The sequence below is a fragment of the Doryrhamphus excisus genome, linkage group LG2, assembly GCF_037039965.1.
Source record: "Doryrhamphus excisus strain RoL-2023G ecotype Guam linkage group LG2, RoL_Dexc_Guam_v1.1, whole genome shotgun sequence".
Taxonomy (NCBI): domain Eukaryota; kingdom Metazoa; phylum Chordata; class Actinopteri; order Syngnathiformes; family Syngnathidae; genus Doryrhamphus; species Doryrhamphus excisus.
The window spans coordinates 24,083,743-24,106,360 of NC_136358.1; the positions used below are offsets into that span (position 1 = coordinate 24,083,743).

The 22,618-nt window shown below is 42.9% G+C and overlaps 1 protein-coding gene across 4 annotated transcripts in view; it reads left to right on the forward strand.

Annotated features, from left to right (window-relative positions):
- myocd (myocardin) overlaps window positions 1–22,618 on the forward strand; it is a 123,625-nt gene that overhangs the window by 76,030 nt on the left and 24,977 nt on the right. Inside the window, exon 1 of one of the 4 annotated variants that reach the window (XM_058061386.2) lies at window positions 18,691–18,808. The exons of 2 other annotated variants lie outside the window; for them this stretch is intronic. In XM_058061386.2, coding sequence (XP_057917369.2) covers window positions 18,754–18,808 — 55 coding nt within the window. In that variant the 5' untranslated portion in view covers window positions 18,691–18,753. Of the gene's footprint in view, window positions 1–18,690; window positions 18,809–22,618 lie in introns of those variants that run through there. One more of the 4 variants, XM_058061388.2, reaches the window with a different exon arrangement.

Consider the following 22,618-nt stretch of genomic DNA (forward strand, 5'->3'; position numbering starts at 1 on the left):
CTCCTTTCGGACATGTGGAACTGTGAACTGATTATGGGATGCACTCAATTGTAATCTGATGCATGTTCAAATGAAGTACTTTACACCTAAAGGTAATGATTGGGTGGTCTGTGACCTGTGCAAAATGGAGATAGCGTACCATAAAAGCACTACCGTGGTGCACCAGCACCCGAGAGCTGCTTGTGTGGAGGAAAAGACACCGTACGTTTTCAACTTTTTTTCTTTTCTTGTTTGCAATGATTAAAGCCGTCATTCATCCAAACCACCATGTAACTTGTGCTCCGACCTCGCACACACACCTGAGCAGACACACACACACGGAATGAGAGTGGTGGGAAAGCAAAAGGGAACGATAAAGTATATGATAAAGTATAAAATATTTTGATTCAAATTGTGTTTTTTTCACAATAGTTTTATTTATTGACAGAAAGTATAATTTATTATTTTGTTATTATAGGATTCCATTGTGCACTTTATTGTTGTATTATTCAATATAATTCATTTTTTAATATTGGCTTTATTCATGGAATTCACTTTAATTACTATATGGGTCAAATTATGGGGAGATAATCAATAGTCGAATCGAAATTAAATTAGATTAATCGATGCATCAAAAAACTATTCTCAAGATTAATCGATTACAAAAATAATCGTTTAACCCAGCCCAAGTGAAAATGCCCTCGTACTGCTTTCATCCTGACCTTTGCCCTCTATCTAGACATGTTCTTCATTAAAGTGTGAAAGAGAGAAGCCATGAAATGTTGCCTCGGAATATCTCCTAAATGCTGTCCATCCCATAGTCCAAGTATAACATGGCAGCCAGGGTCATATTTGTACAGTTTTGGCTGACATACCAGAAGCTATGGGAATCGGCTTCAGCAGAAATAACACAATATCGACTTTTATATTGCAGTCGCACTTGAGCCAATTGTAGGTCGATGCTATCAGGGATAAATGTATGTTCTTCAATTAACGCTCAGGACGGGAATATCTAGTCTGATGGTGATCTGTTTATGTACATTGTCCTTCCTTTTCACAAGACCTTGGAAATTTCATTAAAATGAAGAAGCGCTAGAACAGGTATCTGGCTGTTGAGCCGCTGTTTGCTTTGCTTTGACAGACAGCTGTCCAATGATACATGGGCTACTTGGCTTTACCAGGAAATCATCAACTCAAATTCCCGCTCAAGGATAACCTTGCATCAAGAGTCTGGCCAGAAGAGGGCACATATAGACAAACAACCATTCACACTCACATTCATACCTTTGGACAATTTGGAGTGGCCAATGAAGCTAACATGTTTTTGGAATGGAGAAAACCCACGCATGCACGGGTAGAACATGCAAACTCCGCACAGAGATGGCTGAGGGTGGAATCGAACTCTGGTCTCCTACTATGTGGCCTGCAAGCTAACCAGGGTTGTTGCGGGGCCTGGGACAAAATAATCTTCCTGCTTCCAAGCTCAGCCTCAATGGCACGCTGCCTGAGGCTTGGCTGATGGAGCTCCACCATCCCACCACGTCCAGGAGGCGAAAGCTTCTTGGCTTTCGCCATCGCGAGGGCTGACCGTGTCAATGCCTGACAGAAAATAATAATTTTCAACAGATTTTGCCTTTTATAGCCTGTGGTCTTCAACTTTTGATCAGAGGAAAAACAACCTAGTTCATTCATTCATTCATTTTCTACCGCTTATCCTCATGAGGGTCGTGGGGGTGCGCCAGCCAATCACAGGGCACATATAGACAAACAACCATTCACACTCACATTCATACCTATGGACAATTTGGAGTCGCCAATTAACCTAGCATGTTTTTTGGAATGTGGGAGGAAACCGGAGTACCCGGAGAAAACCCACGCATGCACGGTGAGAACATGCAAACTCCACACAGAGATGCCCGAAGGTGGAATCAAACTCGGGTCTCCTAGCAGTGAGGTCTGCGTGCTAACCACTGGACCACCGTGCAGCTAACCTAGTTCACTTTATTGTTATTTTCTAATTTAGAAAAGGATAAGTTCCAAATATTTTTTATTATTTGTATAATGCTTTTCAAAATACTCAAAATACAGAAGAATGGAGTTGACTAAAAGCAAGTAAACAGAGTAGAAGACACACCAAAATACAACATTCATTCATTAATACACAGTTAAAACATGAGAAAAAGCGGGGCGGGGTCACATGGCAAATTGCATATTCACAATCTGACAATGACCTTGAGTGACCTTTTTTTTCACTCGTCGATCATGTATGGCTCAGTCGTGTAAATGCACTTTTTCATTTCACAGTCCCAAAGCTTGCATGCAAGCCAGGGGGCCAGTGTGATCCTTCGACCTGTTGAGTCTCAGCCAACAGAAGACCTTTGGAGAATTTCAGTCAGCCGTCCCCACAGGCCATAAGTGTTCCCGTGTCTGACAGACAGGAATGATAAGAGTCGCCGTGCAGCACGTTCTCCCAACCGCCAGCCGGTCCAAATCCGTCCATGAAATACAAGTTTGCACCGTCCAGTCAAAACAGGAGTTTTTTGTTTCACACTCACATTCATACCTATGGACAATTTGGAGTCGCCAATTAACCTAGCATGTTTTTGGAATGTGGGAGGAAAAACGGAGTACCCGGAGAAAATCCACGCATGCACGGGGAGAACATGCAAACTCCACACAGAGATGGCCGAGGGTGGAGTTGAACCCTAGTCTCCTAGCTGTGAGGTCTGCTAACCACTCGACCGCCGTGCTGCCTATTTGAATATATATTTCATGCAATATGTAAATAGTCATTTATTCTGTAAATGAATGAAAAGTTTTTTTTTAATCCCTTATATATCAAATGCAGCACTTAGCCATTTGCTCAGCCGGTTATATATGCTTGCACTTTCGACAAAACTTGTAAACATGAAGTGGAATAAATCATCCTGAATCTTTGGAGCAAAATATTTATTAGTTTACATGGTAAAAATGAACATCTTCATCCAAAGCAGCACATACTTTGTTTGTGTCATTTGTATGTGCTTTTGGGTCCAAAGCAGCCAACAAAATAACTACTTTGCAGATAGATACCGCAAACATGGTGGAGCCGCAGCTTGCCCACTTACCCAATCCCATTTTGACTGGTATTACAAAAATGAGTATATTACACAGGGTCTTTGAAACGTGAGGATCAATTGTTATAATTCAGCCACATTCCTTTTGTTTTTTCCAGGTCCTGAAGCAGCAAAACAGCCACAGACCATTACACTACCACCACCATATTTTACTAATGCCATTATGTTTTTTTTTTACTGGAATGCTCTGTTATTTTTACTGTAGATGTAATGGGACACTCACCTTCCAAAATGTTCAACTCTTTTGTGGTCAGACCACTAAGTATTTTCCCAAAGCTACTGAAGCAGCAAAACAGCCCCAGACCATCACACTACCGCCACCATGTTTTACTCTTGCTATGTTGTTCTTTATCTGAAATGCAGCCTTACTTTTACGATTACAGATATAATGGGACACTCACCTTCCAACATGTTCAACTCTTTTCTGGTCAGACCACTGAGTATTTTCCCAAAGGTCCTGAAGCAGCAAAACAGCCCCAGACCATCACACTACCACCACCATATTTTCCCAAAGGTCTTGGGGATCATCAAGGTGTTTTCTAGTAAAATGGAGACCAGCCTTAATGTTTTTTTTGTTCATCAGGGGTTTTGGTCTTGGAACTTTTGCTCTCCAGTGTCTTTCTTCTGGTGGACTCATGAACACTGACCTTCACTGAGGCAAGCGAGGCCTGCAGTTCTTTGGACGTTGTTGTGGGGTCTTTGGTGACCTCTTGAATGAGTCATCACTGGGGTGATTGTGGTTGGGCGGCCACTCCTGAGAAGGTTCGGCACTATTTGTGGAGAATCGGTCTTACTGTGGTTGGCTTAAACTTAAATTCAGTTGTGTTGTCACAGACATATTTCAATGACAAATATACAAAAACAAGAAATCAGGAAAGGGCAAAGACTTGGCAGGGATTAAAAAAAATGAAGAGATTTATGAAATAATGAGTGAAGAAGAGAAAGTGAAACTAAGAATGGATGCACACTTTGATTGGGAAGAGCAAACATTTAAGAAGACAAAAACAAATGGTCATTCAGGATGTGTGATGGCTGCCAACTTAGAGGTGGAAAGGTCGCCCAGACAATGACCTGCGTGCTGATGTCAGTCAAACCAGTTTGCTGTCTTCAGACCTTTCGCCTCTCGACTGGGCGAGGATCATTTACCCGACAAAAATGCCACCTCAAAGATGTTGAGTAGGCCAAACATTTCCGAAGCTGTCATTCATGTAGCAGCGCTTGAGGGGCGTTGGCGAGCTTGTGTCAAGTATGCTAACTTCGGCATGTGAGTTGTTTTCCCACAGTGACTCTTTCTGGACACAGAGAGTGACATCAGTTCACAATCTAAAGCAGGGGTCTCAAACATGCGGCCCGCGGGCCAAATGTGGCCCGCAGGACACTAGTTTGAGGCCCCCACCTTGATATGAAAGTTTAATGCAAGTTTGATATGGATGCTGTATGGTATCATGTACACAAAAAAAATTATTACGTTTGATTAATGTTCATGTTAAAGGTTAAATAACTGTTAATAGTTATCCTCCCTATTCGTGTGGAAGTGGTAAGTTTTTGGCTATTTAAGTTTAAAGGAAATAACTTGAAGGCTACCGTTTAGGTCGCTAGCTCTCTAGTTTGCGAGTTAGCATGTGTCTCAAGACCCTGCAGTTGCGCAATATGTTGTAAATAAAAAAAGTATAAATGTGACTATAGTCGTGTTTTGTCATGTCTACACATGGGACAAAATCCCAAGCACAAAATCCTTGATTTGGGATAGGAATTCTGAGAATTGTTTACATGTCTCAAACGTTTTCACAATATTTACTATTCTGCTTAATACGGGTATATGGTGTGCGTGGAAATGCAGTGCTTGTCTAAGTGCTATTTTGGAGACAAATATAATGTATAAACCCCAACCTCTTGCTCAAAGTCAGCTGGGATAGGCTCCAGCATACCCGCGACCCTAGTGAGGACAAGTGGTATAGAAAATGGATGGATGGATGTAATGTGTTTCCTGTCCACATTCACAGGGTGAGACATGCAGGGTGAGATAATGTGTCACAGTGACCAGACGTGTCACTTTCCACACACATACGCACACATACACACAATGATGAAGGGGACATCACCGGCTGTTAAATACGTGGACTAGCGCTATTGTCACAGGATAAATGAGTCACAGGCGCTAGGAGGGCAACAAGGAGACGGAGGGAGGGATTGAGGAATGGAGAGAGCATCAATGTCGGAAAGGAGACATTTATGTCCACACACAACCTCCATTTTGAGATGTTTTAGAATTTTGCATGCATGACATAAGCACGATAATTTTAACTGTTGAAATTGTTCCAAGGCGGCACGGCGGTCGAGTGGTTAGCGCGCAGACCTTACAGCTAGGAGACCAGGGTTCAATTCCACCCTCTGCCATCTCTGTGTGGAGTTTGTCTCCCCGTGCATTCGTGGGTTTTCTCCGGGTACTCCGGTTCCCTCCCACATTCCAAAAACATGCTAGGTTAATTGGCGACTCCAAATTGTCCATAGGTATGAATGTGAGTGTGAATGGTTGTTTGTCTATATGCGCCCTGTGATTGGCTGGCCACCAGTCCAGGGTGTACCCAGCCTCTCGCCCATAGACAGCTGGGATAGGCTCCAGCGACCCTCGTGAGGAAAAAGCGGTAGAAAATGAATGAATGAATCATTTATGTTATGTAGTTATGTAAAAACACAAATTTATGATTATTAAAAGGCCTACAGTTCCCACAATGCTGAGAGTTCCATACCAGGAAGTAGTGAACTTTTTACTGGAAGTCACATGTAAGACCACGTTTTGATCTAACAGATCTAGCAAGTTTGATCAAATGTAGAATTCCTACAGCTGTTGAACTGCAATCTCCAAGTGCTGTGGCAACACCAAGGATTGCAAGGTTTATACTCTGCGTATAAAGCACTTCATGTGCAGTTCTATTCCTGCCTTGCTCACCGCCACCTCCAGGTTACGTGCATGATCATTCATAGTAACGATGCCGTAGCTATGAATCGTCTTGCCTTGTAATGCCAAACCACCAAGGCAACAAAATATAACAGGTCATGACCAACAATATTGGGAATATGCTGATTGATGTATTTATGAGAGAATTAATAAATCATCAATGTCAACGTTATTGCTGGATGTCCTTGATTCCATAATAGAACAAATCCTAAGCTTATACCAAACAAGACAACACTGGGCTTTCATCTGCATGACCTTTAGAATAATTTGTGACAGTACTGCTGTCATTTTAGAGGAGCAAATCCTTAGACGTTGTTCCAAAGAAACATTGTGGACACCGTGACCGTACACTGGGTAATTACCACAGAATATGGAGGCAAGAACATGTTTGAAAGCTGTCCGCTCAGCTAAGACATCAATCTAAGACATTCTTTCGTTGGCTCTCGTAAAGGTTGCAGAGTTAGGGAGTAGCAAATAAGAGGCATCGCTTATGAGCACCATTTCCTATCCTGAGGAAAGATCAGTAGATCCAAATTTAGAAGAGAAGAGTCATTTACAGACACAGTCAGCTTCACATGCCCAAGGCCAACGATCACATAAGTCATAGCGTTTGTTTTTCTCATAGATTTACAAGAATCTCAGATTCTTGTAATACTCTGCTGTAACGGGCACTGCCTGAGACAGCTATGAACAGGGGGTCTTATGTGGGTGGCCATTGGTCTTGGGCAAACTAATATTGGGAATTTTTTATAAGAATTTTACAACTTTTTAAACTTTTTTACTTGTAAATTCATAATTGTATTCTCAAAATTTCTGATTTTTTCTACTACTTTAGAGGCGGTGAGATAATTTTTTTAATGGATTTTTTTGATAAAGCCGTTAGCTTGGTTAGCCAAGTCATGGTTGATGGAAGTCATTACCCAAGATGCTTTGTGCTAAATCAGCGAAAGATTGTCATAGAAGTCTCATGTATAGAAAGACAAGGACTGCAGAGATAGTAATTGGCCACGCTGAGAAGCTCCACGCCCCACTCTGGCAGACGGATTCAACCCATTCAGCTTCTTAAAAAGCTGCCGATGATGTGGGTTTTTTTCTATTTGTGTGCAGTTTGACTTTTATTTAGCCCCCTAGCTTTCCCTGTGGATGGCCCCCTCCCCACTTGCTCCCTAGGGTGCCTTCAGCCTGAGAAAATTGCCATAAGCAATGAGGTAACCACAATCATCTTACATAGCTCCAAAGCATGTTTGCTAAGTCAACAATATCAGCCGGGGTTTATCCTATCACCCTCTAGCCCCCTCTATCACCCTCTTGCCCCCTTACTCACCCTCAATCACCCTCTATCACCCTCTAGCCCCCTTACTCACCCTCAATCACCCTCAATCACCCTCTATCACCCTCAATTGCCCTCTATCACCCTCAATCACCCTCAGTCAGCCTCTATCCCCCTCTATCCCCCTCTATCACCCTCTATCCCCCTTACTCACCCTCTATCACCCTCTATCACCCTCTATCACCCTCTATCACCCTCTATCACCCTCTATCACCCTTTATCACCCTCAATCACCCTCAATTGCCCTCTATCCCCCTCAATCACCCGCTATCACCCTTTATCACCCTCAATCATCCTCTATCACCCTCATTCACCCTCAATTGCCCTCTATCGCCCTCAATCACCCTCTATCACCCTCTATCGCCCTCTATCACCCTCTATCCCCCTCAATCATCCTCTATCGCCCTCAACCACCCTCAATCACCCTCTGTCGCCCTCTATCCCCCTCAATCACCCGCTATCACCCTTTATCACCCTCAATCATCCTCTATCACCCTCATTCACCCTCAATTGCCCTCTATCGCCCTCAATCACCCTCTATCACCCTATATCGCCCTCTATCGCCCTCAATCATCCTCTATCGCCCTCAACCACCCTCAATCACCCTCTGTCGCCCTCAATCACCCTCAATCGCCCTCAATTACCCTCTATCACAATCAATCGCCCTCAACCGCCCTCTAGTCCCCCTCAATCACTCTCTGTCACCCTTTATTCCCTCTATTACCCTCAATCACCCTCAATGACCCTCTATCGCCCTCTATCGCCCTCAATCACCCTCTATCGCCCTCAACCCCCCTCAATCACCATCTATCACCATCTATCCCCTCTATTCCCTCAATCGCCCTCTATCACAATCAATCACCCTCAATCACCCTCAATCACCCTCAATCACCCTCAATCACCCTCTATCGCCCTCTATCGCCCTGTATCACCCTCTGTCCTCCTCTAACCCCCTCAACCACCCTCAATCACCCTCTATCGCCCTCTATCACCCTCTCTCGCCCTCTATCGCCCTCAGTGACCATGGAAGTGTCACTGCCTGTTTGTTTGGTCTTCCCTGGCACACAATAAAGAAAGTTTTGTCTTAATGAATGAACTACAGCAGGAAAATATCATAAAGTATAATATCAAAAAGTCAGTCCATTAGTGAAAGAAAGCCTGCTGGCCTGGATCCAACCTTTAGTGTATTACCATAACCTGGACCACTCAGTATGTACAAATGTAAAAAACAAACACGATATGGAGTCAATGGGTTTTAGCACGATGGTGGTATGATCTCTTACTGACACCTTGCAACATCAGGCCTTGGAATGTTCTACTGGGAGGAGAATACCACATGGAGCTATCAGTGTTAGCTTCAGAATTGGTAAAACAAACACCAGGGGGAACTACACCAACACATACGACACACATGCATGCATATCGCACACACACACACACACACAAACACACAGGGTGCTATAAATAGGTCTATGGTATTGAAGGGTCAAGTGGACTCCAGACATGCAGATATCAGTCTGTAGTCCGTGGCAGCCTCCTGGTCTGTTCTCCATCTGTCAACCACTTCCAGCACTGTACCCAGATCAGATTATGTAGCGTTACAGTTCCATTTCTGCAAAGATTTACATGTCAAATCTCAAAAGTGACCTAGTGTCCATGTGTTTATACCATGGCGAAGCTTCTTCGGGTTGCGGGGAGGACAGGGTGGGGTCAGACCAACAAGTCTCATTGAGAGAAAGAATGTGCTGGCTGTCCGTTTCAGTGACACAAGATGGCTAAATATTTGTACTGTTGGGTTTTTATGCTGACAGAACGGTGGATGACAGGTCAACACAGTGACCTCGCAGAGCGAAGCATAGTCCTGAACATCGTGGGTATGTGCAGGATGTACATGTGTGTCTCTTTCAATGGGGTCCCCCCAAATCCACATTTAAAATACATAGCTTAGCAATATCACAGTATTATCACAATATATCCATGCAGGCTACTGCTGGCACATTGGCAATTAGCATTGTTAGCATTATGTTTTAAAATTCATTCATTCATTTTCTACCGCTTTTTCCTCACAAGGGTTGCAGGAGTTGCTGGAGCCTATCCCAGCTGTCTTGGGGCGAGAGGCGGAGTACACCCTGGACTGGTGGCCAGCCAATCACAGGGCACATATAGACAAACAACCATTCACACTCACAATCATACCTATGGACAATTTGGAGTCGCTAATTAACCTAGCATGTTTTTGGAATATGGGAGGAAACCGGAGTACCCGGAGAGAACCCACGCGTGCAAGTCCACACAGGTCTGCGCGCTAACCACGACCGCCGTGCCGCCTGTTTTAAAATTTACATGGGGAAAAAATAAATAAATAAATAAATAAAAAATAATAACATTTACATGGGGAAATGAATATTGACCAGGTCTTTTTCAAATTCACCAAATTTGACCTACAGTGGAAGCTAGGTTAGCATTAGCGTTTGTGTGCATTCTCCGGTTAAGCTTATTTATCTGGTTATTTATTATGGGAAAAATGGACTCAGTTAACATCCGTTTTGGTTAGAAACCACTAACTTTGGTAAAAAAAAAAAACAAAAAAAACTCAAAACCCACCTGTTTAAATCTGTTTTTAATGTCTAACTTTTTATACCTGACTGCTGCACCCTGCCCAGCTTTTAGCTTTGTTTTAGCTCTGAATGAATATTGTATTTTGTAATGGTAATGGTTTTATTTCATTTGAACATGCATCAGATTACAATTGAGTGCATCCCATAATCAGTTCACAGTTCCACATGTCCAAAAGGAGTAGGAAGAAGCAAAGCTTATTAAATCCTACCCCTCCATCTGGTACTTTTACAATCAGTAACTGTTACATTTGTTCACTTCCTGCTTTCCGAATAGTTTTTTTAAATTAAATTAAATTAAATTAAATTAAATTAAATTAAATTAAATTAAATTAAATTAAATTAAATTAAATTAAATTAAATTAAATTAAATTAAATTAAATTAAATTAAATTAAATTAAATTTTTTGTCACGTACCGAAGTACGAGGTGATATGAGCATCCAATGACATAATGGGTACCATAGTAAGTGTCAATATAGTGATATATATAGCACATCATGACTGGTTCAAGACTCTTCATCCTTGTATTTAGCAAACATCAACTGCTTGTATTGTTTCTTGAATTGGCTCATTGCTGTGCATTGTTTGAGGTCCTTACTCAATCCATTCCATAGTTTGATTCCACATACTGAAATGCTATGGCTAGCATAACGTAGTCCTAATGCATCTTTTATTTAAAAGTTTTTACTCAACTCTATTTTTGTTTTTTTTTTCTCTACTGTAAAGTGTCTTTGAGTACTCTGAAAAGCGCTATACAAATAAAATGTATTATAATTATTATTATAAACAAATTAACAACGCTAACTAATAGTTTTTTCTTCATAATTTGTCGAGCATTAGCACCCTGTCAGTCAAGGATATTAGCAAAGACCAAGTAGACATTTCTGATAGTGATGCAAAGCCGATACTCGGCTCTTCGGTCCTAGTCAGGTGTTAGGAGTTAAGCTGAGGCGATGCGATCCAGATCCCTCACTGCTGTGGACCCCAGCCAGCCCCCAGAGACTCCATCTGAGTCAGTTGCAAAATTCTAAACAACAAAAAAAACATAAAACAGCATCTCCCCACTCTGCGTTTTTTTCCATGATGGGAGACAACCTCTCTCCCTTGCAGACGTCTTGCAGTGTTTGTGAATTCCATTTGGAACTGGCGGCAGACATGCGCCGCTGTCGGCCATGCGTCCATGCAAGTGAAGGTGACCGAGCCACAGTAGAGATAAAGACATCAGAAAGATTTAGGACGGGGGACGAGGGACGGAGGGGAGGGTTTGATTGGTTTTCTATCACTTTTGGTTTGGCGTCCATGCAATGTTTTTTTTTTCTTTTTGAAAGTTCAGCTCACATCAAATGTGATCCTCTCCTCTCGTAGAATAATAACATTGCTGGTTTTGTTTGCACACCATGCCCTCAGCCTCTTTTTTTTAAACACTCAATTTGTTTGCCTTCATAATGCAGCCATTTTTGTATGTACGAGCAGCCCAGTTAGGATTGTGGGAAAAAAAACCCTCCATTTTCTGATAAGACGCTGAGAAATGACCGAATCGCTCTCAACCTCCTCTTCGATCACTCAGCGTTCAAAAATACACAACAAAATAGAAGAACAACTGACGTCTTCCAAAAATACCACTTCAAGTGGAATTAAACAGCGAATGAAATGACATAACTCCAACCCAAATCCATAAGAAAGGTCTTTTTGGAATGCAACCATCCCAGGATGCACTTGTCTTTTTTTTGCTTCAATTCTGAGGTACACAAAGTGTCCCATTGAGAAGGACATTGAGAAGTTACCACCAACTTTTGCGGCCTCCTGGTTGAATCGGTGCCGCTAACTGCTAAACAATCATGGCGTCAAGGACATTTTATGTGCTATTTGCAGCAAATGTCCTGCAAACATTAGCCACTTTTACATGAGGAGTTTTTCTCTTTCCGAATGACCTTTCCGAAAGCAATGGTATACATGGAAAGGAATATTCCAATCACGTGTCTACATGCGCCGCTGTAATCAACCAGAATAGTCAATAGGGCATGCCCAGTAAAGTGTAAACACCAACATCATGTGATACCGACTTCCTCGAGTTTTTCTTTCACTTGTTGGAATAACTCCGTATTGCCAGTTTTTCCTTCGTCCAGTCTTGAAATTTAGTTTAAATCAAAAACAAACTTTCCGCAGCAGTCCAGTGCCGATTACTCGCCTCCATTTTTTTTTTTAAATCGAACATCTCGAGCTGCGTGTTACGTCATATCTCAGCATTCGCTGAAAGAACGCACCCGGGAACAGGAAAAGATAAATTTCAATCTTGCTAATATTTTATAATTAAGCTCGGCACATGTTTTATATAGATATATATTTTCTTTTTTAATAAAACTGGACTTGTGAATGGCGTATAGAAGGGTTTAGATTCTGTTCCACAGATGGCGCTAATGCACACGAAAGCTGCTTGCCAACCGCCAATAAACAACAGAAGAAGAAAAACACCACGAAAAAGAACGCAGTCTGACAACTTTCCGATTGAGCGGGTACAAGATACCTCAATCGGTTTCCGTGAATCCGATTATATATTCACTCGGATTGGCACTTTTCTTTTCGGAATGAGGTGTATACAAAGGTTGCATTCTTCCCGTTTGAGCAAATAAACCGAATGCAATTGGAATATTTGGGTCCATGTAAACGTGGCTAATGTCTAAAAACATCAAGCTAACATCAAGACACCCGGAACGCCACAAAGATCCCACACAAAGCTGGCCCAACGTAAGACCCCAGGCTTGTTCATATCGCTGCAGCGTTTGAAAAGTCACCACCCGGACCACCGGAGGACGGGAACGATCTGTGATTTCATCAAGGACATAAAAACACCGAGTGACACAGTCTGAAATGATAAACATCAGTTTAGAAAGGGTCATATCTGGTTTGGACAAATTATTGATTCACTGATCGGGCGGCATGGCGGTCTAGTGGTTAGCACGCAGACCTCGCTAGGAGACCAGGGTTCAATTCCACCCTCGGCCATCTCTGTGTGGAGTTTGCATGTTCTCCCCGTGCATGCGTGGGTTTTCTCCGGGTACTCCGGTTTCCTCCCACATTCCAAAAACATGCTAGGTTAATTGGCCACTCCAAATTGTCCATAGGTATGAATGTGAGTGTGAATGGTTGTTTGTCTATATGTGCCCTGTGATTGGCTGGCGACCAGTCCAGGGTGTACCCCGCCTCTCGCCCAAAGACAGCTGGGATACGCTCCAGCACCACCCGCGACCCTCGTGAGGAAAAAGCAGTAGAAAATGAATGAATGAATGATTGGTTATCGGGCGGCACGGCGGTCTAGTGGTTAGCACGCAGACCTCACAGCTAGGAGACCAGGGTTCAATTCCACCCTCGACCATCTCAGTGTTGATGTTTGCATGTTCTCCCCGTGCATCCGGGTACTCCGATTTCCCCCCTCATTCCAAAAAATATGCTAGGTTAATTGGCGACTCCAAATTGTCCATGGGTATGAATGTGAGTGTGAATGGTTGTTTGTCTATATGTGCTCCAGCACCCAGTGCGACCCTTGTGAGGAAAAAGCGGTAGAAAATGAATGAATGAATGATTGGTTATTAATATCGGTCACGGGAAGCAGGAAATTTCGGTTTGGAAAGACAATATGGTGCATCCCTCATATCGTACTGGTTCCCCCCAAAAAGTCAGTCATTGCAATAAAACATTCTAATCTCCACGCTGATTGGCACAAAGCTGACAGGTTTCATTCCTGTCCCTTGTGAGAACTCATTACTTGGATAATCCACGGAAGTCTGTTCTGAAAGGTGTGACCTGGAAGCAGACAGGCTGGAAAAAGAAAAAGGGACAACCAAGTTATAAGCCATCCCGTTTTTTTTCCTCTCGTAGTGTCATGGCGTCCGTCCGGCTTTAGAAAGTACATTTCTTGCTGAGACATTCCTTACATGCCAGCATTGAACTACAGTAATATCAGCCATCTTTAACCAAAGACAAACACCCGCTATGTTGTCATTTATTTCAACGGATTGGAGCAGTGCCAACTCCGAAGTTCCAAGCCCAGTGTAGGCGATCAGTATTTGGAATCTGGACCTCATTTTAAGGATATTTTATGCACTTTAGACATTTCAGAAAGTCACATCTGTGTTATCTAAAACACAAGAAATCACAGAAAACACAAAAAGTCACAAGTTGATGTAGATGTCTGCGCAGTTGGCCAATAAACACGTCGTGTTTTTCACACACACACACACGCATGCACAAATTGGCGCTGAGCTTATTGTATATTATTTCCCAAGTGATACACAAGGATCATCTGCTCTACCACGAGTACTGGTCCAGACAGTTCAGATGAGACTTGTCACGTCTGTTGACATGGGGCCCAATTAAAGGGGAGGATTAAGCCGGGGCTGGGTGACCTCTTCAGGAATCCTCCAAGACTTTGTGTGTACGCTGTCAAACCACTGACAGACCTTCCCTTGAAGCTCTCTCACCTGCTAATTAGCATGTTAATTAACACGTCTGCTTTCTGCATGGGCGCATGCACCCGTGCAGCAACGCATGCAGTGTGTGTGTGTGTTTCATTCACAGCACATCCTATGTTAGACTCACTGATATCGACTTTTGAGTCATGGGCAACAATGGCTTCTGAAATTTTGTTGGGGGGGGGGGGGTGGCAAGCCAGAACACGATAGAATTTTTAACATTTTTGTTTTAATTTTCCAAATATTTGAACTTTCTTCTAAAATAAAAATCTAAATCTTAAAAATTCATAAATGTTCTTCTGGAATTATTATGACTTTATTTTGTTTACTTTGTTTTTATTTAATTTTAAAAAATTAGTGAACTTATTATTTTCTAACAATGTTATGGCTGGGCTGCACGGCGATCGAGTGGTTAGCGCGCAGACCTCACAGCTAGGAGATGAGGGTTCAATTCCAATGTGGAGTTTGCATGTTCTCCCCGTGCATGCGTGGGTTTTCTCCGGGTACTCCAGTTTCCTCCCACATTCCAAAAACAATGCGACTCCAAATTGTCCATAGGTATGAATTTGAGTGTGAATGGTTGTTTGTCTATATGTGCCCTGTGATTGGCTGGCCACCAGTCCAGGGTGTACCCCGCCTCTCGCTCGAAGACAGCTGGGATAGGCTCCAGCACCCCCGCGATCCTCGTGAGGATAAGCGGTAGAAAATGAATTAATTAATTAATAATTTCTTCATTTTTTTCTCTAATTAGTGCATCTTTAGGCTACACGGTGGACGAGTGGTTAGTGCCCAGGCCACATAGCTAGGAGACCCAGGTTGAATTCCACCCTCTGCCATCTCTGTGTGGAGTTTGCATGTTCTCCCCGTGCATGCGTGGGTTTTCTCCGGGTACTCCGGTTTCCTCCCACATTCCAAAAACATGTGAGTGTGAATGGTTGTTTGTCTATATGTGCCCTGTGATTGGCTGGCCACCAGTCCAGGGTGTACCCCGCCTGTCGCCCGAAGACAGCTGGGATAGGCTGCAGCACCCCCCCCCCGACCCTCGTGAGGATAAGCAGTAGAAAATGAATGAATGAATATTATGGCTTTGTTCCCATAGTAAGAATAATAATAAGTTTTCCCACTAAAACTGATGACTTTATTGGCGATTCTGTTTGTTTTTCATGATATTATGGCTTCTCAAAAAGAATGCATTTTTCCTCATAATATTCTCATAAAATTGCAACTTTTCTTGTTAAATTACTACTTTTTCCTTAATATTTGGACTCTATTTTTGTAAAATGACTTCATTTTTTATTTCTTTGTTAAATGATATTATTGGAATGCAAGGTGGGCTGCAAATGACCACACTATGGACACCTCTGATGTATCACGACAGACCCACTAAAGCAGCAAATAAGTATTTGTAGCGTTGTGTGTCATGTGTCACTCGAAACAATGACGAATCGCTGATGGTTTTGGTGTGTGTATGTCACTGGTGTGTGTGGAGGCTCCTTTGCAACAAAGGCCAGGCGGTGTTGATACTAGGAAGAGATTAAGATGACTAGTTCAAAGCAGTCGACTGGAGCTGGTCAAAGCTCTCGATGCTGTGTGACGGCTCGGTACTGCATCACATTAGTCTTTACACAATTGACACAAAAAGGTCTGTGGTAACAACAGTGGAGCAAGTGAAGCCTAATGTGGGGCTCAACTAAGCCTGGAGTTACACTGTGCTTTTCTTCTTTTTCTTCTTATTCGTAGTCATCAATCATGTGTATGTCCACGTATTCCTGAACGTTCCTTGGAGAACTGAACTGAAGGCCTTGTATACCTGACCATCCGATGACTTTGGGCATCATTCTACACCTTCTGCCATAGCATAGAAGCGATGACTTGGTACACTAGCATAGAAGCTTGGTACAGTACCATAGAAGTGATGGCTTGGTACAGTACCACAGAAGCTTGGTACAGTAGCATAGGAGCTTGGTACAGTACCACAGAAGCTTGGTACAGTACCACAGAAGCTTGGTACAGTACCATAGAAGCTTGGTACAGTACCACAGAAGCTTGGTACAGTACCACAGAAGCTTGGTACAGTACCATAGAAGCTTGGTACAGTACCACAGAAGCTTGGTACAGTAGCATAGAAGCTTGGTACAGTACCACAGAAGCTTGGTACAGTACCATAGAAGCTTGGTACAGTACCATAGAAGCTTGGTACAGTACCACGGAAGCTTGGTACAGTACCACAGGAGCTTGGTACAGTACCATAGAAGCTTGGTACAGTACCACGGAAGCTTGGTACAGTACCACGGAAGCTTGGTACAGTACCACAGGAGCTTGGTACAGTTTCATAGGAGCTTGGTACAGTACCACAGAAGCTTGGTACAGTACCACAGGAGCTTGGTACAGTACCACAGAAGCTTGGTACAGTAGCATAGGAGCTTGGTACAGTACCACAGAAGCTTGGTACAGTACCATAGAAGCTTGGTACAGTACCATAGAAGCTTGGTACAGTACCACAGAAGCTTGGTACAGTACCACGGAAGCTTGGTACAGTACCACGGAAGCTTGGTACAGTACCACAGGAGCTTGGTACAGTACCATAGAAGCTTGGTACAGCAGCATAGGAGCTTGGTACAGCAGCATAGGAGCTTGGTACAGTACCACAGAAGCTTGGTACAGTACCACAGAAGCTTGGTACAGTAGCATAGGAGCTTGGTACAGTACCACAGAAGCTTGGTACAGTAGCATAGAAGCTTGGTACAGTACCACAGAAGCTTGGTACAGTACCACAGGAGCTTGGTACAGTACCACAGAAGCTTGGTACAGTACCACAGGAGCTTGGTACAGTACCACAGGAGCTTGGTACAGCAGCATAGGAGCATGGTACAGTACCACAGAAGCTTGGTACAGTACCACAGGAGCTTGGTACAGTACCACAGGAGCTTGGTACAGTTTCATAGGAGCTTGGTACAGTACCACAGAAGCTTGGTACAGTACCACAGGAGCTTGGTACAGTACCATAGAAGCTTGGTACAGTACCACAGAAGCTTGGTACAGTACCACGGAAGCTTGGTACAGTACCACAGGAGCTTGGTACAGTTTCATAGGAGCTTGGTACAGTACCACAGAAGTTTGGTACAGTACCACAGAAGCTTGGTACAGTACCACAGGAGCTTGGTACAGTACCACAGGAGCTTGGTACAGTACCATAGAAGCGATGGCTTGGTACAGTACCACAGAAGCGATGGCTTGGTACAGTACTATAGAAGCTTGGTACGGTACCATAGAATTTATAGTTTGGTACGGTACCATAGAAGCAATGACTTGGTACAGTACCACAGAAACTAATATTATATCATTTTTAACATAACCTGACTTTCCAAACATGACAACTTTATGTGTGGTTTTAAAGTCATTAGAGTACTTTTTACTTTTTTTATATTTTTACTTTGAGTATTCCAGTAAACGTACAGCTTTTTTTTAATTTGTCAAATATTCCAGCTTTCTTCTTTTCTGCAACCTAACTTTCCAAAACTGTCTTTTGTTTTCCTTTGTTCTTCATAATATTGTGACTTTTAGAAAACAACATCTTTCTGTAGTATTTACTATTTATTTGCCTATTTACTATTTACTTATGCTGCTAAAAGGAGGTGATTTTTTTCTCCTAATATTCCCACATTATTCTCATGAAATTCCAACTTTTCCATCTTGATATTTAGACTCAGTTGAAGTAAAATGACTGATGTTGTTTCCATGTTAAAGTTTTAGAAGTTGGTGCAGGCCAAAAAGACTGCAGTGGTTCTTTTCCCAACGCACGCATGCGTGCAAGGCCCCCAGGAAGAAGTCTGGTCCATCCACAGTGTCGAGGAACGTTCCAGCTGGATGTTTGTCTATCTGACTCTGTCGTCCAATCACACGGCAGGGCTGATAGGCAGATATATTTACACCGCTATCAAGGGAGGAAGAAGTCATCAGCCGCAGCCCCGTCCAGCCTCCGGCTCCTCTACAGGCGGGACTGTAGCGCCTGGCCCCTCCCAGAGCAGGGCATATCTCTGTACGCTCCCCCCCTGACTCAGACCTCAGAGCTGGGGGCTTCGATGGGACCAAAGCATCCACGGCAACGCTCAGATGTGCTTGCTAGAGTAAACTCCGCCACAGACTCTGCTTAGCGCCTCTTCAACTTTCTTCGACATCTGTCCTCGACCATAGGCCCCGTCTCATCTCCGCCGAGGGGGGGGGCCAGGTGTGCATGACTGTACCTTGCAACTTTTCACCCCTGGAACTCTACTGCAGAGCATTATGACTCTTCTGGGCTCTGAGCACTCAATCCTGATACGAAGCAAGTTCAGATCAGGTAAGACAGACCTTCTATATTTTATATTTCCATATTCCGCCATTCGCCATCTTCTAGCCCAACTTTCAAGTTGAAATGTTGATGTTTTTTCAGCAATTTTGGCTCGTTAATTAGTGGCTAATAGTAGGTGGAATAGCGTTCGGTGCAAACCCTCCTGTAGAACCATTCTGGCCCACCTTCCATAGCATCCTCTCAGGCAGGTTGCTGCACTTGTTGGGAAGGCGAGCACGTTTGACACTGGAAGGCTGGAAGGCTGGAAGGCCGCTGATAAGGGAGATGATATGCTGCTGCGAGGTGGAAGGTTATCTTCATGAGCTCCAATTGGAAGCTAATGGTGGACTTCTACTGGTGTGTGTGTGTGTGTGTGTGTGTGTGTGTGTACCTGGTCTTTATTCTCATACTATTTTCCCTTTATTCCTGTCATCTTGTGTCTTTCTTGTCATCATGTGACCACTTTAAAAGAATGTCTTTCCTTTCACATTCCGACTCCATGCTCTACTTCTCAGCTTATTGCCACTTTACTCCTGGGGAGTACTTTTTCTCTATTGTTACAGCTGTTTATTTGTCCTATTTTTGCTTCTGTTCCCAAATAGTTAACATTTCTTCTGTTACATACAGTAAAGTCTCGGTTATAATGAATTACTACTTATTACGATACTATTTTCATTTCCCGGCAAATTTCTAGTCTTTTATGATATAATTAGTTCTGTTAGTACGATACCCGGTTATTATGATAATCCGGTTACTACGATGCCCTTTTCATCTCCCGCCAGCCAATTTGGTCTGCTTATATCGATACAAAAGCAGCTTAAATCAATCTTTGCTTAAGGATTTCAATACCAAAAACAGAAGAACCAACTGACATAGCATACACACCTATTCCAACGAAGACACAAGCGTACAAATACATGTATTTAATTGTGTTGTATTCAGATATCTTTTTATCGCTTGCAATAATCACTGTTTTTCATATGTACATGCTGGCGTTCGTTGGTTCTTCTGTTGCAGGCATGTGTTTGGCCAGCTATGTGGGGCGGGTTGAGCATGACCTGTGAACCAGGAAGTGCGGGAATCGGTGTGTGTGCTGCGCTCTGGTGGTGGAAGTGTGAAAAATAAAGTTGACTGGAAGCAGCCGTTCGCCGTGTTCTTTTTTGGTATTGAAATCCTTAAGCAAAGATTGATTTAAGCTGCTCGACATTGTTCTATACTATAGAACAATGTCGAGTGCATTATTGCCCACTTTTAATGCAGTTCGGCACAGGATCGGATATATGGATAGTCCGGTTATATCGGTATTTTTTCCGACTCCCACGATATAACGAGACTTTACTGTAATTAGGACTTTATTCCCTAATACTTTGACTGATTTTAGTTGTATGACTTTCATAACATGTTTAACAACTATAACAACTATTTTTACAAAAATAATCAACTTTATTTGTCCTTTTATTTGTTTTCCGCAATATTACAACTTCTAAGAAAGAAGATTTATTCCTCTTATTTCTCTTCATATTTTTCCCTTTATTCTTGTTATTCTGTTGTTCTCCATTTTTTTAAACGTTGCTTTTCCTAAATGTAATTCTCATCATCAGGGCTTTATTCCCATCATATTTTGACTTATTATATCATCACTTATTATATCATTTTTAACATAACCTGACTTTTTTTTACTGGTGTGTGTGTGTGTGTGTGTGTGTGTACCTGGTCTGAGTTGAATTCTAAACACACAGCAGTGGCAGATGTTTCTGGGGTATATATATTTGTGTATATGTCAGGGGTGTCCAAAGTCAGGCACGGGGGACACATCCTAATAAATAGAATTTAACAAGAAAACAGCAAACAAAATAAGGACACTTTTGAAGACAATGTGGTGTGTTCAATAGCATTTTGTCTCTACTAGTTCCACCTAGTCAACACTACTAGTGAACGGGATTTGGATAAAGTAAGAAATTCTGTGTTTATTACCCGAGGTGGTAGCTCAACGCATCTATGCCGCTTATCCTCACTAGGGTATACTGGAGCCTCCCGCAGCATCAGGAAAGTAGTAAAAACTGGAAGTCATTTTTCTTCCAACAAATTTGACTTGACTTTTATGTGACTTCTGATGCCATTTGTCACCTGTAACACAAGTTCACCAACTTAGATCCACACCTCATAAAGATCCATCTGTGTGTTCTCCATCACTCGCACAAACACCCCACTATGAAATCATTGGGAGCTGTGTTTCTGTGTTTGTGTAATGACTTCATTGCGCATTTGTGTGTATTTCTGACCAACACTGCCCCCTCCCTGAGGAAAGTGTAACTGATGGCAGCAGAGATAGGACGTCCAAAGCAGTCTTACCTTTCCTAGCGTCTCTCGTTTCAATGAGCTCTAATGGCAGACAAATGGGGCTCTTCCTCCGGAGTTGTTTAGAGTAGACCGGCAGGGTGGGAAATGACCCCCGGTGCTCAGGGGAGCACCAGAGGCTGGGATGTAGGTCATGTCCACACCAACACGGATGTTTTCCACAAGGCCTTTTCACACTTAAAGCTACATAGTGTGGTTGGAAACGTTCTTTTCAAAAGTCTCTGTCCACCTGAAGCCACGCTGATGTTGATTTGGTCCAATCAGGAGTCATTGTGACGTCCATCAGTACGACATGCCGTACATGCTTTACGCCACATTGGCCTCATCAGTCTAGCCGTGGCTTGCAGAAATATTGGAACTCGTTCAATCCCAGCCATTTTTGTAAACACCTCCCTCTCAGTATCGGCCATTTTTCACTATTTAGGTCATGTGATCAGGATGGCTGTGTCATCTGTGTAGCATTGCTGCCACCTCGCCAACTAGGAGTCAGCTAGAGATAACTAGGAGTCGACTAGGAGTCAACGAGGAGACAACTAGGAGACAACTAGGAGACAACTAGTTGACAACTAGGAGACAACAGAAGACAACTAGGTAGGAAACAACTAGGTAGGAGACAACTAGGAGACAACTAGGAGACAACTAGGAGACAACTAGGAGACAACTAGGAGACAACTAGGAGTCAACTAGGAGACAACTAGGAGACAACTAGTTGACAACTAGGAGACAACAGAAGACACCTAGGTAGGAAACAACTAGGTAGGAGACAACTAGGAGTCAACTAGTAGACAACTAGTAGACAACTAGGAGACAACTAGGAGACAACTAGGAGTCAACTAGGAGACAACTAGGAGACAACTAGGAGACAACTAGGAGTCAACTAGGAGACAACTAGGAGACAACTAGTTGACAACTAGGAGACAACAGAAGACAACTAGGTAGGAAACAACTAGGTACGAGACAACTAGGAGTCAACTAGTAGACAACTAGGAGACAACTAGGAGACAACTAGGAGACAACTAGGAGTCAACTAGGAGACAACTAGGAGACAACTAGTTGACAACTAGGAGACAACAGAAGACAACTAGGTAGGAAACAACTAGGTAGGAGACAACTAGGAGTCAACTAGTAGACAACTAGGAGTCAACTAGGAGACAACTAGGAGACAACTAGTTGACAACTAGGAGACAACAGAAGACAACTAGGTAGGAAACAACTAGGTAGGAGACAACTAGGAGACAACTAGGAGTCAACTAGTAGACAACTAGTAGACAACTAGTAGACAACTAGGAGACAACTAGGAGACAACTAGTTGACAACTAGGAGACAACAGAAGACAGCTAGGTAGGAAACAACTAGGTAGGAGACAACTAGTAGACAACTAGTAGACAACTAGGAGACAACTAGGAGACAACTAGGAGTCAACTAGGAGACAACTAGGAGACAACTAGTTGACAACTAGGA